The sequence below is a fragment of the Podarcis raffonei genome, chromosome 3, assembly GCF_027172205.1.
Source record: "Podarcis raffonei isolate rPodRaf1 chromosome 3, rPodRaf1.pri, whole genome shotgun sequence".
Lineage (NCBI taxonomy): Eukaryota > Metazoa > Chordata > Lepidosauria > Squamata > Lacertidae > Podarcis > Podarcis raffonei.
In genome coordinates this window covers 59,289,023-59,304,708 of record NC_070604.1, presented here as the reverse complement: position 1 = coordinate 59,304,708, position 15,686 = coordinate 59,289,023, and the positions used below count along the sequence as shown (strand labels likewise).

Below are 15,686 nucleotides of genomic sequence, written 5' to 3'. Positions count from 1 at the left end.
TGACAACCATCATAACAAGTAGGTCCACAGAACACCCCCCCCAAATCTTTCAAATGTCTACAAAGGGGGGAAACCCCTTTTCTGAAGTACAAACATTTTATTTGTGAATATTTCCCCATTGCAAGGTTTAAACTGCATGTCTAAGCAAAAATCAACAGAGACTATATTCCACAAATGGAAATGATGTATTGGGTACAGCTTTTTGGGACAGACAGCTTACTCACCAATATTGTTGCACTCCATAGTGTGATTGTTGGTTTCCAGCCAGTCAGGGCAGTTTCCAAGGCACTTTCCAAGGTGTAAGTAAAACCCATTTCTACACTTTGTGCAGAAATTTCTATTGAAGCAGGTTTCACAGTCAGCTTTACATTCTGAAGGGCGAGAAATAAGCAATTACTATCTGCCATGTATACCATGATCTACTTAAGTTAGTGTGATGCCATATACAAGACAGAGTTTGTATCCATTAGGGATCAGCAACTGAAGATGCTTGGATCAACCCCATTGCAAGAAGAATCTGGCTGGAAGGACTGACATTTATAGCTCTAGGCTGGCCCATGATCTATCTGCTTCTCAATGTGGCTAGCCTATAAAGCTTGGTGCATACAGACAGAATCATTTTGAGTGGTTAAGCCTCTGTGGAAGCACACTCAACATACTATGTCCCATTGTATAATTTTCTATCCAGGATCAAGGTTCAAGGAAACAGGTTCTGCCACTTTGCAACATCACAAAACCCATTACCCACATACTACCATAGTACTTTTACATCACTTTTAAAATGAGGCTTGCCTTAGATAAAAAAACTTTTATCATTCCTACCAAAATTATTAATAACAACACAACAAACATTTAAATATTATGCTACTTTATTTTACTTTTTAAATAGCAAGACAACCAGCCAACAGATTGTACCCTAGGAGAGACCAATATTTAGCATTTTATTTTCACTGTGCATAGCCACTGCTTTCTCTCCCTTAGACAAACTCGAATAAATTGGATTCCTAGGCTGTATCAGTTTCTTCTAACATTGAGGGTTATGCTTAGTTACATTACTAACTTTAAGTGAAAAGGAGATAAGGAGAGGTGAAGGACTGGAGCTCCCTGGTGGAGACTGGGAATTTGGCTGGCCATCACTCTACTCCAAAGTAAATGGATGGTAAGTTATTAAGAGCCTCACTGCCCCCCCCCCAGGTTTGACAGAGAAGCAGGTGGTGTCAAGAAGAGAGCAACACAAGAGAGGGGCCCACTGCCAGTGGACTATCTAATGGAGTAGCGTTGGAATAGTGGCTCATATCTATGACAAGAGTTCACAAGACAGCATAAAAAGAGTAGCTGCAACTTTTCCTTCAACTTACTTTTACACTCATTTCTTTCTGGGTACCGTTGTCCATAATATCCATTGGGGCAGGATGAAAAACACATCCCTATCTCTCTAATTTGACTCCTCATCAGGAAAAAAAAGAGTCGAGGTTTACATGTTAAGCATCCATTGAACTGGGAACATGTTGCACATCCTTGGCAATCTTGGCTCATATCGAGATTCACTAAGAAGAAAAGTAACACAAACAAACAAAGGGAGTTAGCTAGATAACATCTCTGTAGTCCATAAATCTTCTGCTGAAACCTCATTAGGGTTTTTTGGGGTTTTTTGTTTTTGCAGCTTGGAACCCCACATTTCACAAGGGGCATTATTTCTTTACTATGATTAATAGTATCACTCTCGTGCAAAATAAAGCTCTGCAATCCTTATGAAAAGAGAGAAAAATAACAAAATATACGAGCGGCCTGAACATATATATGTTTACTTGGAATAATACGTTGTGCGCAATGGGGCTTACTTTCAAGGAAGTATCTGTAGGATTGCAGCCTCAAGAACATGTGCATATTATTCATAAGTCTTACTAAATTATATTCCTTCCAATAAGTTAACTAGAGCTTACACCCAAGTAAGTAGATTGAGGACTGGATCATTCTGTGATATTATGACAAGTGAACAAAGCTGTATTGTAACTTTTGAATAAATATTTAAATTTAAAAAAGAGAGACTAATACAGCCTTAATCTTTATCCACTGATCCAGTAAGTTTGCCACCCCCCAAACTGTGCTCTAGGGAATTCTGTGTTTCGCAAAACCTTACTACTAAGAGGGACAATAATAGTAGATTATTATACTACTATTAAAACCATGAGTGTTTCCTATATCTCATACCGTTGGGATGTTCAGCTTGCAGCCTTACTTCATTTGAGGCAATGGTGAAGCCCAAAAGGCCTATCCAATGCCTTACGTAAACTGACCTAGAACATGCTGGAGTTTTATAACAGACATGCGGAAGAGTTCCTTGGCAGAGGAGTAATTTTGAAAAGCAAAAATAGTCACAGTATAGAAAAAGTAGCTTCATTTGCATTGGCAACAGAGAAATCAAAGCATTATTATGCAGATGTGAATGTTGTATGTTGTTTTAAGAATATTTTAATTTTAAATTTAATTGTTTTGTAATTTGTTATTGTCAGGGAACTGCCATCGGAACGAGAGGAGGAGGAGAGGCTCCACGACGATGCTGGAGAGGGGCCAAGTAGGGAGAGAGGCAGGTCTCCTGTTGGGGAAGAAATTCAGCGTGACACCAGGGATGGAGGGGGGCCAATGGGGGAAGCGGAGAGCAGGCTCAGAGACTCTTCACTGGACACCAGCGGAGAGAGCACAGGTCCTCCGCTACCCACGCCCACCCTGCGCAGAAGGCTTCCGTGCAGGGAGGCTAGGAGGAGACTGGGCGTCAAACAACTTTTATGTTGGAAAAGGTTGAAGAAACGCCCACTGTCGGATTCTGCCAGCGACTGAGCAGCCACGAAGTGAGGTGCTGTCCAGCCAGGAAAGGTTTAACCAGGCCACCTACCCAGGAGTGGCGGCAACTTATGCACAAGCAACCCCATAACCATTAGAGTTATGTTTTGGCTTACTTATGTTATTGTTTGGTTCACCTGGTTTTTGCAGTCTTGCTTATGTTATTGCCTATGTACAAAAAACAAACCTTGAACTAAATTTGCAATCAGCTCTAAAACAATACTTCATTTAACCAATCCAAGAAGAACATCACAAGCCATGAAAGAAGAAAAATCAATAAGAATAACCTGTTGTCTTCTCCACATTGCATATGTATGCATAATCATCACCAATGAGACCTAAAAATGAGAAGGTTCAAATACGTATACTTTCTTCACTGTCCTTCTGAGCCTAAACACTTCTGAAGACTATATCACTGAAACTAAACTTACAAACGTTGCTGTTTAATATTGAAAACAGTGTTTTTGAAAAGCAATTTGTTCAGCTTCCAAGATATTGATCCACTTCAGCAATATACTATTTCAGTGTACAGTCATACCTCGGGTTAAATATGCTTCAGGTTGAGCGCTTTTGGGTTGCGCTCCATGGTGACCCAGAAGTAATGGAACGCGTTAGTTCCGGGTTTCGCCGTTCGTGCATGCGCAGATGGTCAAAATGACGTCACACACATGCGCGGAAGTAGCAAATCGCGACCCACAGACGCGTAGACGTGGGTAGCGATCCGGAATGGATCCCGTTCGTATCCAGAGGTCCCACAGTATGGCATACAGTTTTCCAGTGGTTGACAATATGCTTATTGGTCTGTAATTCACTGGGTGCAATTTGGAGCCATTTAAACAAACTGGCACCACCACTGCTTTGAACCCACTAAGAGGGACATGGCCAGATTTAGCATTGTGGGTAAATAGCCTGGTGAGAGTTGTGACACACCAATCAGCATAAGAGTAGAGTAATTCAAATGGAATAAAAACTAAACTGGAGGTATTCCTGATTTAACTTGTGCTATGAAATTAAATATATCTGATTCCAATACAGGTTCCCAGTCTTGCAAAGATGTGACCATTTTGGATTTCCCAATACAAGTAAGTGCGATTTCCGACAATCTGTTTTCTCCAGATCGTGATATGGATCCAGGGGTTGGGTCAGGTTCAGATTGTTCCAGGTTAGGTCAGGCTGGTCTGAACCACCAAATCAGGCGCTAAATCAGATGTGGCTTAGGGCGGGTGTATGCAGTCCGAGTACCTAATGTTAAAGACCAAATAATATATCAGGCAGACTGTGTCTGTTCTTCGGTAACAGGTCAAACACCTAAACCGGCACTATGAAAACTGGGATCTTGAATTTGCTGAGAAATATTCCAAGAGAAAATCTACCAGAGAAGTATGCAAAACTTATTCAGTCAGTTAAGTTTCTTTACCACAATAGAAATAGCTTTGATTAGCCACATGAATGACAACTGGTTTGAGCTTAATCCAGTTGGTTTAAAATAAATAAATAAAAATAATGGTAATAATAATATAAAAACATAATAATTATTTTCATATTGAATGAAAGATTTCCCCCCCCCTCCTCTAATATACCATCTAGTTTCTCCTATATTTATAGGTCAGTTCAGGAAAGAATACAAATAATTCCACAGGGGTCAATGTACCTTGAGGTTTATTTGAATGGAAAATCCACACGACATAACAATACTCCCCAAGAAAGGCACTAACAGAAATTTCTAGAAATAATTACCATTATTACTGGCAAAGGCAACTTACTTTTCACTCTCAATCCAATCTGACCCTGTTCTACTCAGACAAGAGGTCTATAAAATCTGATACTTCTTATAACTGAAGACTGCAGACTGTATGATTACCTTTCTTTCATGCAAGAAAAAAGAGCCTACAATAATAAAGGGACTATGGAATAATAATAATAATAATAATAATAATAATAATAATAATAATAATAAATTTTATTTATATCCCGCCCTCCCCAGCCGAAGCTAAATAATCAAACAATCAAATAATCCAACATTCTAAAAATATTTCATTATAAAAATTAATTAAAATCAAGTTGATGGCAACCATTAAGCAAAATTCTGTGCAGGTTGCCAGAGGAGGGAGTCAGGCTGTGCCCTGACCAAAGGCCTGGTGGAACAGCTCTGTCTTGCAGGCCCTGCGGAAAGATGTCAGATCCCGCAGGGCCCTAGTCTCTTGTGACAGAGCGTTCCACCAGATTGGAGCCGCAGCCGAGAAGGCCCTGGCTCTAGTTGAGGCCAGCCTAACCTCTCTGAGGCCTGGGACCTTCAGGATGTTTTTATTTGCAGACCGTAGGTTTCTCTGTGGGGCATACCAGGAGAGGCGGTCCCGTAGGTACGAGGGTCCTAGGCCGTATAGGGCTTTAAAGGTTAAAACCAGCACCTTAAACCTGATCCTGTACTCCACCGGGAGCCAGTGCAGCTGGTATAGTACCGGATGAATGTGGTCTCGCAGCGAAGACCCCATAAGGAGTCTCGCCGCGGCATTCTGCACCCGCTGGAGTTTCTGGGTCAGTCTCAAGGGAAGCCCCACGTAGAGCGAGTTACAATAATCCAGTCTGGAGGTGACCGTCGCATGGATCACAGTGGCTAGGTCAGGGCAAGAGAGATAAGGGGCCAACTGCTTAGCTTGGCGGAGATGAAAAAATGCCGCCTTTGTTATAGCTGTAATCTGCGCCTCCATAGAGAGGGAGGTATCGAAGATTACACCCAAACTCTTAACGGACGGTGCTGGCACTAATTGCTCCCCCGCAAGAGATGGGAGTTGCCCCCTCAATCCCATATCGTCCTGTCCCAGCCAGAGGACCTCTGTCTTCGAAGGATTTAACTTCAACCGGCTCCCACGTAACCATCCAGCCACAGCTTCCAGACATCTGGTCAGTGTTTCTGGGGCCGAGTCAGGATGGCCATCCATCAACAGATAGAGTTGGGTGTCATCGGCATACTGATGGCAACCCAGCCCAAAACTCCGGACAAGCTGGGCGAGGGGGCGCATAAAGATGTTAAAAAGCATCGGGGAGAGAATCGCACCCTGAGGCACTCCACACACCAAGGAGTGGCACGATGACAATTCCCCCCCAAGCGCCACCCTCTGTCCCCGACCAGAGAGAAACAAGCGCAGCCATTGGAGGACTGTGCCCTGGATCCCCATGTCGGCAAGGCGGTGGTCTAGGAGTTCGTGATCGACCATGTCGAAGGCTGCTGACAGGTCTAGAAGAATCAGCAGCCCCGACCTGCCTCGATCCAGCTGCCTGCGGAAATCATCTGTTAGGGCGACCAGAGCCGTCTCGGTCCCATGACCAGCGCGGAAGCCAGACTGGAATGGATCGAGAGCCGATGTTTCATCCAGATAATGAATTCCCTACAGTGAGGACTGTGGAAGTTATTAACTTCTATGGGCTAGGCTCAGACAATCTGACCAGCCATGCATTGTGGAGGAACAGAATATTAATTGCACATTTTGTGCCTATTAACATTGGGGGTTTTTCCCTACACGTACCTACTATTCAAATGTGAGATCCATTTGTGCACATGCACCCAGAGGCAGGACTGTGCTCCTGACAGGTGGTGCAACTGGCTGTGATTCCTTTCGCTCAACACACGTCATACAAACCGGCTGTGTTAAAATATCCAGTTTTCAAGGGCAGTCCTATTATTTACTGCCAGTTTCTTCTGGTGGTACCCCTTTAAGAATGTGAACATTCAAGATGGCATTGTGGGAATCTTTAATTGTTCTGACATGCAAAGCAAAATACACCTACTCTTTGTTGCCATAACAGATTCCTATGATTATCTAGTCACTCATGCCTATACAAACGGTTTGGGATTCATAAGAGTCCCATGGACTTGCATGCACACATTGAAACTTTTGGCTGGGCAACACACAAATCACAACCTACTTTTGAGATTCCAGGTTTATAGGCAGTTTGTTATGTGAAATGCAGAGCTGCTGCTACTCATGAAAAACATCTACCGGTAAATTGCCTTTTGGCCTAGGGAACTAGCTGATCAAATACATTATTCGGATCTTGTCTGTATGCCTTTTCAGTGAAAGGGAAGCACAGCTACAATCCATCAGTCATGCTCTAAAGTGTTTGGTCTCGTTCAGATGTAGTGGTTCAGCCATAGTTTAAACCTGGCCGATTCTCACAAACTGGAGTTTAATCAAATCATGGTTCTTCAAATTGGGACTTCCTTGTGGGAACTGTGGTGTGTTTAAAAATGGAAATGGAAAATTCTGATCTCATCCTCTGCTGTCCAAAATAAGAGGGGGTGGGGCGGGAAATGTACCCACCTAAGGTAACAGAGTGGCAAACAATGGATTCCTGTTAGGTCTGAACCAGGACTATAATGTTAGGTTATGGAAAGCTCCTGTTTGGGAAGGCTCCACTATCCAATCAAACTACAGGCCTTATGCAAATGAAAATTGCATGGAACTTTCCTACAGATTTTATTTGGGCCTAAATATATAGTTACAATTAACCCTAGCATCTTGCCAGATTTTACAGCTGCCACTGGTAATTTGCACAATACCAAAAAATGCAGTTGTAGGAAATACTGAGAAGTCACTGAGTATGTATTAATGTAACCAAAAGCTGAGTTTAGCTATTTGGCTAGTAACGCTGCATATTTGCTCATCAGCTTTCAAACTGTACAGAGATCATTCAGATCATACCATCAGCTTTACACAACTACAGTAGCAAGTATCTCATACAGCCTTTTGAGGCAAGTGTTTTTGTCACACAGGCTTTTTAAGAAATAGAAACCACAAGGGGAAAAACAGCCGGAGCATATTTAAAGTCCCCTTTCCCCCATCCCAGAGAATATAAACTACAAAAAGCCCATAATTCCATCTTAGAAGTTATAGCGCTGCCTGCACTGTTAAGAAACAAGACTTAATGTAGTCACTCAAATTTATTGCATGCCTACACAAATTGTGACCCACCAAACTGAACACAGCTCACCAGCCATGTATTACAGCCTTTTTGGTGCTTGTTGACATCCCATTTGTTTTTGAAGCCCCAGACAGGCAACCTAAACAAGAAACTTTCAGCAAGCCCCTGGGACCCACCATATATGGCTATGTTTGACTTGGTGGGTCCAAGTACAGGCATGGTTTACCATCTTGACTTTAGCTCAACTGGCTGTGATTTCCATATATTTTCCCAGTCTCCTGAAGGCCAGTGAATGCTCTGCACTAATGGGAATTACTCTTGGGCAAGGGTGCATAGGATTGCAGTCAGAAAAACAAAATTCTGCAACAACGAAACCCAAATTCTGCAAGACGGAAACCAAGTAAAAAATATGTGGCAGCTGTAGACTGTTATGCAAGCCACATTAGCAGAAATTCCCTCTAAAAAATTCGCTCCCAGGCGCCTCCTTATCTGTGAAAATTATGCAAACTGAATTATTTTGCATGGTTTTCTGGAGCTTTACATGGTTTATTTTGCTTTTGTTAACCGTAAAAAAAGACAAGGAGCTGTTTGGATTACTGAAACCACACTCCTGACAAGTGGAAATGTTATTCGGCAAAACTGTCTTCGCCAACCTAGTGTCCTCCAGATGGTCTGAACTACAATTCCCTTCAGGCACTAGGTTGGTGTAGGCTACAAAAACTCCTCTGTGGGGCTGCCTTTCAAAATTGCCTGGAAGCTCTGTATGGCTCAACATAGGGTAGTCAGATTATTGATGGGCATTGACAACTATCAGTGTATTACTGCAGTGTTTTATCATTTGCACCTCAAAATGCTGGCATTAATCTCTAAAGCCCTAATTTTATTGGGGCCCATTTACCTGAATGATTGCCTCCTCTCATATAAATCTATCCAGACTTTAAAATTCCCATCACTAGGTGAGGACCTTCTCCAAATTTCCACCCTTAGTGAACTAAAGGTGTCCTGAGAAATGACCTCTACAGTGGTGGTGCCCCATTATAAAGCCCTCTCTCCTGGCAGCCTGGAACCTATATAAAGACATTTCAGTGCCAGGTGAAAACACTTCTATTCGTGCAGGTCATTTAATAATTAGGGTGCAATCCAAATCCACAATCTGCCAAGCTCAGAATAGTTCCAACGCTCTCTGCTAGCATCAGTCGGCTGGTGCAGAGCTCCCAACTCCGTGTGCTGAGAGTGCAGGTGGGCAATACTACTGGCAGGAAATGGTAGCCCATGGAAAGCCCAAAACATAGCATTCTGGGGGTGGAAATGGGCAGAGCGAGCCCAGGATCTGCTGGATCCTGAGTCAGTGCCACTGCCATCAGTTAACGGCATCAGGCTCAATATGGGTTCAATTGCTACAGATCAGACTTTTGCCTGCACCACCTTCAACTCCCATCCCAGCCTGCATGAGCACCAATAACTGCAGGTGTGGCGGCAGTACACAGCTCTGTCACACCCTCTGCTGCCAGGCTAAAGTCTGGGTTGCTATGCCAGAACATTTTTGTTTCTGACCTATTTTGTTTTCTCCCTTGGCCAGACTTCAGTGCTGCTTTTATCATTCTTGATCTTACCCACCATCAGAGTGGCTTTATATTGATTGGAATTCTTTTATTTTATTGCAGCTGTATTTTATTGCTTTTAAAAGTTGTGACGTGCCCAGAGGACATGGTTAACTTGGCAGTATATAAATGCCAAAACCTATGTACCGGTATATATATAGAGAGAGAGTAAACTGGTTGCTGTAGTCTACACTGAATTGAAATACAGCCTAGAAATCAATTTTAAGCGGCCTTCCTTCAGACTACTTATGCTAAACCCTTCACAGAAATGAGAAAGACAAATGTGGGACAGACAAGCACATTTTAGAATTTGCCAGAACAAAAATTACATATATTTAAACAAATGAAATATTTGCTTTAAAAGACAACCAGAAAAGGCATTTGAAATATTAAAAAAGCATTTCTAATTACCGTACTTTTCCATGTATAACACGCCCCCATGTATGACGCCCCCATTTTTGGGGACTAAAATTAAAGAAAATGGGGGGAGATGGCCCAAAGCTGTTGAGCAATTTTTTTTTGGGGGGGGGGATGCCGAAAATCACTCACTCAACTGGCAAATGCTAAAAACAGCAAGTGACACAAGCCAAATTGCTGAAGCGACAGCCAATCCAAAGCAGCCCTTTATGCATCCACAAATAACCCACTCAACTGACAAAGCAGCAACCAATACAAAGCAGCCCTTGCAGCAGGCTAGATCCCACCCAATCACTAGATCCTGCTTGTGGATGCAAAGTGAGAGCCAGTGTGGTGTAGTGGTTAAAAGCGGTGGACTCGTAATCTGGTGAACCGGGTTCGCATCTCCGCTCCTCCACATGCAGCTGCTGGGCCACCTTGGGCTAGTCACACTTCTCTGAAGTCTCTCAGCCCCACTCACCTCACAGAGTGTTTGTTGTGGGGGAGGAAGGCAAAGGAGAATGCGAGCCGCTTTGAGACTCCTTTGGGTAGTGATAAAGTGGGATATCAAATCCAAACTCTTCTCTTCTTCTTCAAACAATCACCCATCCCCCCTCTGCACTACCCATGTATAAGACGACTACCCCCCCATTTTTTACTTTATTTTGGAGTAAAAAACCCTCGTTTAATACACAGAAAAGTATGGCAATATCACTGTTCTAATTCCAATGGCAAATAAATACATAGCACTAGATGTCACCATTTGTCATCAATTAATCAGAGGTGGAATTCTAACACAAGAAGGTCTTGACCCCCAAAGATATGAGGTCCCACTATCAATCTACCATAATCCAAAGTAGCACAATGTGACACATGCACAAAACAAAAAAGTAGACATATTTGTACAGCCAATTAACTAAAGCACATGATCTCCTCTGCAGATTACACATAAAGTCACAAAACACAAGATGCATGTATGTAGTGTATTATCAAGGAATTAAGCATTTGTAACATGGGTAAATTTATCTAGGCTAAAGGAGGAAGGGTAGGAAAGAATACCTGAAAAAATACAGATGGAGGATACTAGTGAGGCAAAGATTAGTGCCAAGGATAGCAGCACATAGTCAATACATATACAGGGTAGATGATCAGTCAAGAACATGAACAAAGAAGCTACCAGTCAAATTAACACACATGCATTTGGTCAAGGTACAATATATGCAGAGACAGGGTTGTTAAGGTGCAGTGAATCTGCCCAAAGTTTTCATTCCATTGCCTGAACATTTTAACAGAGTCCTTGCCTATTAATTCTGCATCCTTTATGGAGCAACAACAGCACTCAACTGTGATATTTTTGTGGAAGCAATGCAGCCATGCATGATTTAAAATGCAGTGAGGAAGATCCAACGCGGGTGGCGCTGTGGGTAAAACCTCAGCTCCTAGGACTTGCCGATCGCATGGTCGGTGGTTCGAATCCCCGCGGCAGGGTGCGCTCCCGTTGCTCGGTCCCAGCGCCTGCCAACCTAGCAGTTCGAAAGCACCCCCGGGTGCAAGTAGATAAATAGGGACCGCTTACTAGCGGGAAGGTAAACGGCGTTTCTGTGTGTGGCTCTGCCTCGCCAGGGTAGCTTCGTCACGCTGGCCACGTGACCCGGAAGTGTCTGCGGACAGCGCTGGCTCCCGGCCTATAGAGTGAGATGAGCGCACAACCCTAGAGTCTGTCAAGACTGGCCCGTACGGGCAGGGGTACCTTTACCTTTACCTGAGGAAGATCCATACAAACTACAGGAGCCAAGGGGAATACTTTGTAAAACTATCTAATATTTTCAATTTAGGAGTGGCTGGCATCTTCCCACTATGATTGGGCCTCTACGTTTTGGTAATTTTACAAGTAGCAAGCCAAGCCTGGGATCAAGTTTCAAATTTACTCACTCACTTACTTACTTTAACCTTTTCAAATCTGTAAGTGTAGAGGTCATAAGAGAAATAGACTTCCTGCATCCAAAGTCACCTTCCATACAGAACTTTGAGCTTCCATTTGCTTTTCCCACCATCGAAAGGAGGGAAGGGCTGCTAAGAACTGGGGGGGGGGGGGAATCCCAGTGAAGGCACTCTCAGATTTATGAATTTGAACTCGGTGTACACATTCTTTACATATAATAAGACTCCCTATCCCCCCTCCCACTTTGAAGAAGGTATACCCTTTAGCTGCTATGTTCCAATCATGAGTCTCCCCTCATCACACCTCAGTAATACCTTAATTTCCTGGTTAGGATGCCAGATCCTTCCTGTTTGTTTCCCATATTTTGTGTCGTAAGAGACCAGGGCCATTGCACCTTCCCAATTTCCCTGCTGTTGTATTTACCTGAAAATTACCAGGCCCCACTTCCATTGTACTGCCTCTTTTTTATTTTGCCTTCTTCCTAGTACTTGACTCGGTATACACCTCTGGGCTTTTGCCTCCATTCCTCACAGGATTTAATTTAAAAGTTTCCTTGATCATGTTGACAAGGTTCCTGAAAAGCACGTTCTTCCCAGTCCTAATGAGGTACATCCCTTCTCCCACCAGGTCAAAAAAACAATACTATCTTGCAGGTGGCTGTTCACTTATGGCATCCTGCTATAACTCCCCAACCTTTTACAGGAAGGAGGGAACTGGGTGGAGGGGCTACTTTTGTCCCCAAGACTTTCAAAGACGGCTTACTGGTTTTAGGCATTTGCATTAACCTAGCATAGCTTTGTCCATGGAAAACAGGACAAGGACAAGGGAAAACAGCAAAGAAATATTTTGGGTATGGCAAATCATGATTTCCTATTTATTTAGGGGAAATAAATGAATTCATAAATTACTTCTTGGTAAGATGAGAGCAAGAATCCCATTGCAGGGCCCACAGAAAGTAATGAAGTTTGGGGCTAAAGCACCAAGGGTGTGGGGTTCCCTGCTGTAACAAAATCCACTGTATTTGAAATGAGAGCCCTCTTATGTTGAAAAAACCATGGCTTCTACTACAGTGGTACCTCGGGTTACATACGCTTCAGGTTACAGACACTTCAGGTTACTGACTCCGCTAACCCAGAAATAGTACCTCGGGTTAAGAACTTTGCTTCAGGATGAGAACAGAAATCGTGCTCCAGCGGCGCAGCGGCAGTGGGAGGCCCCATTAGCTAAAGTGGTACCTCAGGTTAAGAACAGTTTCAGGTTAATAATGGACCTCCAGAACAAATTAAGTTCTTAACCCAAGGTACCACTGTATTAGCTATAAATAGAATACACAGTCTTGCTCTATTATATTACAGCTAAATAACTTGTCCATTTTATAAGAAAAGTAGAGGAAAGTAAATGTGTGCATGTCTGGAAGAAAGCAGGGGAGAGAAAAATCTCACTGCTGAAAAGTGTTCTGCCAAAATAAACCTTGGAGCATTTTATAAATTAATTCTGGTCCGCATGTTTATTTTTCTTTTGGAAATTCTAAAATGAGACCGTTCAAATCATCTTATTGGCAGCAGCATATTTTTAGAGGAGTGAAGAAAAAAAACCCACAGAGCTCTGTTACTGGAAGGTGCTTGCTATTTTTTTCACTGAAAGTATTCTTTCCTTCTGACCTGGCATATTAGATAAGATTTATACTTCTGACCTGACATTATGTAGTTAAGATTTATTCTTCTGTATCAGCTTTATGATGCTTGCAAGCTATTTATTTACAGCATGGGGAATATATTTATGGCATAAGAAACAGAGATTGTACTTTAAAAAATAGTAAAAAAATATGTCAGGGAGAGTCCCATGTAACAGTGAAAACAGCAGATGCCCCTACAGCTGCTTCCCCCGGGCTCTTGGGGTATTTCCTTTGTTGTTTCAGCATCAGCATTAGATAATTTCAAGTCATTTTGATGGAGAGCAACCTTAGACGGTTCCAAAAGCTCCAGCACATCCAAATATATGCTGAAGTGCAAGATAAAACAGGCTTTTTCCCTTAAGCTCAAGCTGCGATCAGTCGCTAACATGGATCCGATTGACTTGATTTTGATTCATTGTGTTTCTATGCCACTTTCCATTCAAAATCATCTCAAAGCAGCTTACAAACAATAAATAACAACAACAGAACGGAACATCATGAATACAACATGAATCACAGAAAATAAATTACAAATCATCAACGAAACAATTGCAATCTATAAAACACCATTAGCTAAGCAGCAACTGAAAAATAAGCCAAGCATTGCAATAATCTCTTAAACAATATCAATGTTAACAAAATAGCAACTAAAAAAAGAGAGAGAGCTATGCACAGTCAAGTCTGTACGCACACTCTTCAAGATCACGTCTCATTATCTTTCATTCTATTCAGTTCATTAAAACACAGGGGATGGACTGGGAAGTCCTGAGGGAAGTGATTTTTGTTCCTCTTTATTTTGTTTTGGGAAATGTATGATGTATATATTCAAAATCTGGAAAATATATCAAATGTAATGAAATAAATGGAATTTAAAGAATAAAATAAAACACACATAATGCCTGTTGTTAAGACGGCTCAGCCAAATGCTGTGCCAACTGGGGTCCTTGGGTAGTGAGTGGGCCATGGTGGAGGCAGTGGGGCTCTCAGGCCTATTGCCAGTGGTAAAGGATATGTTGACTCAACATAGTAATCAGGGGGTGCATTCCCACTCGAGAAAGTCCAAGGCAAGCCTATCCCTCTGGAGCAGAGAGTCGTGGCTGCACTTGGTGTAGAGGCAGACCAAGAGGTCCAGCAGTGCCTCCACACTCAAGGCACTCTTGCTGGGCACAGTCCAGCCAAAATAAAGCTTAGTGAAGTTACATTAATTTCACTGGGAGTATTAAGCACATGTTTACATCCCTCTTATTAGAATCAATGAGAGTTAAAAGAGCTTAACTTTCATTAGATCATACTCATTGTTTCAAGTGCTGGTTTTGATTACATTGCCATTTTAAAGAAAAGGTAACTCTACTTGGGGCTGATTTACACATGCACACACACACCATTTGGTGTCTCATCACTCAGATGCTTAACACTTAATAACTCACAGCTGAATGCACAAATTACTGCCTCTACTGAAAAGGAATGCATTCCCCAAAAATAATCAGGTTAAGTTATGTTCATTTTTTGTTTTGTGATGGTGCTGTCACACATGTAAGTCATCACAACGCTGGAGCCATTGGTTGACAATTATTCACATATGAACGTATCTTTCACTTGAAATGCCAAATTATGGTTTACAAGACTTAGATGTGGTTAATTGCAACATCCAAATTGGCAAACCATGGCTTAAAGCAGATCTGCAAACTATGGGTAGAAAATTGTAGCACTAAGGATATCATTCTGTCCATACAAGCATTTTCCCTTGCTTCTACGCTCTCTTCTGTGGAGCCTTCCAGGGCAAATTTTGGAGAGATATGGGGTCGCATGCCCCACATTTCTATAAAATATCCAAGGAAACTCACCTTTTCCATGTGCTCTTTGGTGAAAGTCCCAGCTTTCCATTCTGTACCACTTTGACTTAGCCTGTAACAAAGTCTAAGAATGTGCAACTGAAAAAGCTACATTCTTCTGAATGCCTACCTCTGCATCCACGTCCCTCTCTTCCTCTAATGTTTCCCTGGGTCAATTTTACCCTAAAAGCACCTCAGGGTAGGGACCTGCTTTGTTATCTACTACACTGGGCCTGCCACTTCCACATAATTTACTTATGCAATGCAGCCTCCAAGTAAATAAATGGAGAGTGGAGGAAACTTACCATGGACAGAGCTTTTTAATCCCCCCCCCCCCGCTTACTGGGCTCTGGGAAGGTCGTGTGAGGCCTGGTAAGCAAAACAGAGGACTAAGCTCGCTCTGGACAGGTAGGGATGGTTGCACAGGAGGGGGGCATAGTTCAGACTGTTTCCTAGCTTTACACAATTTGGCTTTGAAT

General features: G+C 42.5%; 1 protein-coding gene across 1 annotated transcript in view; it reads right to left on the bottom strand.

The window, feature by feature from the left end:
• Positions 1–15,686, bottom strand: part of RSPO3 (R-spondin 3) — a 55,292-nt gene that overhangs the window by 27,298 nt on the left and 12,308 nt on the right. The window contains exons 2-3 of the mRNA XM_053381849.1: positions 1,359–1,547; positions 225–371 (exon numbers count right to left, since the gene is read on the bottom strand). Of these exons, the coding sequence (XP_053237824.1) occupies positions 225–371; positions 1,359–1,547 (336 nt within the window). The remainder of the gene's footprint in view (positions 1–224; positions 372–1,358; positions 1,548–15,686) is intronic.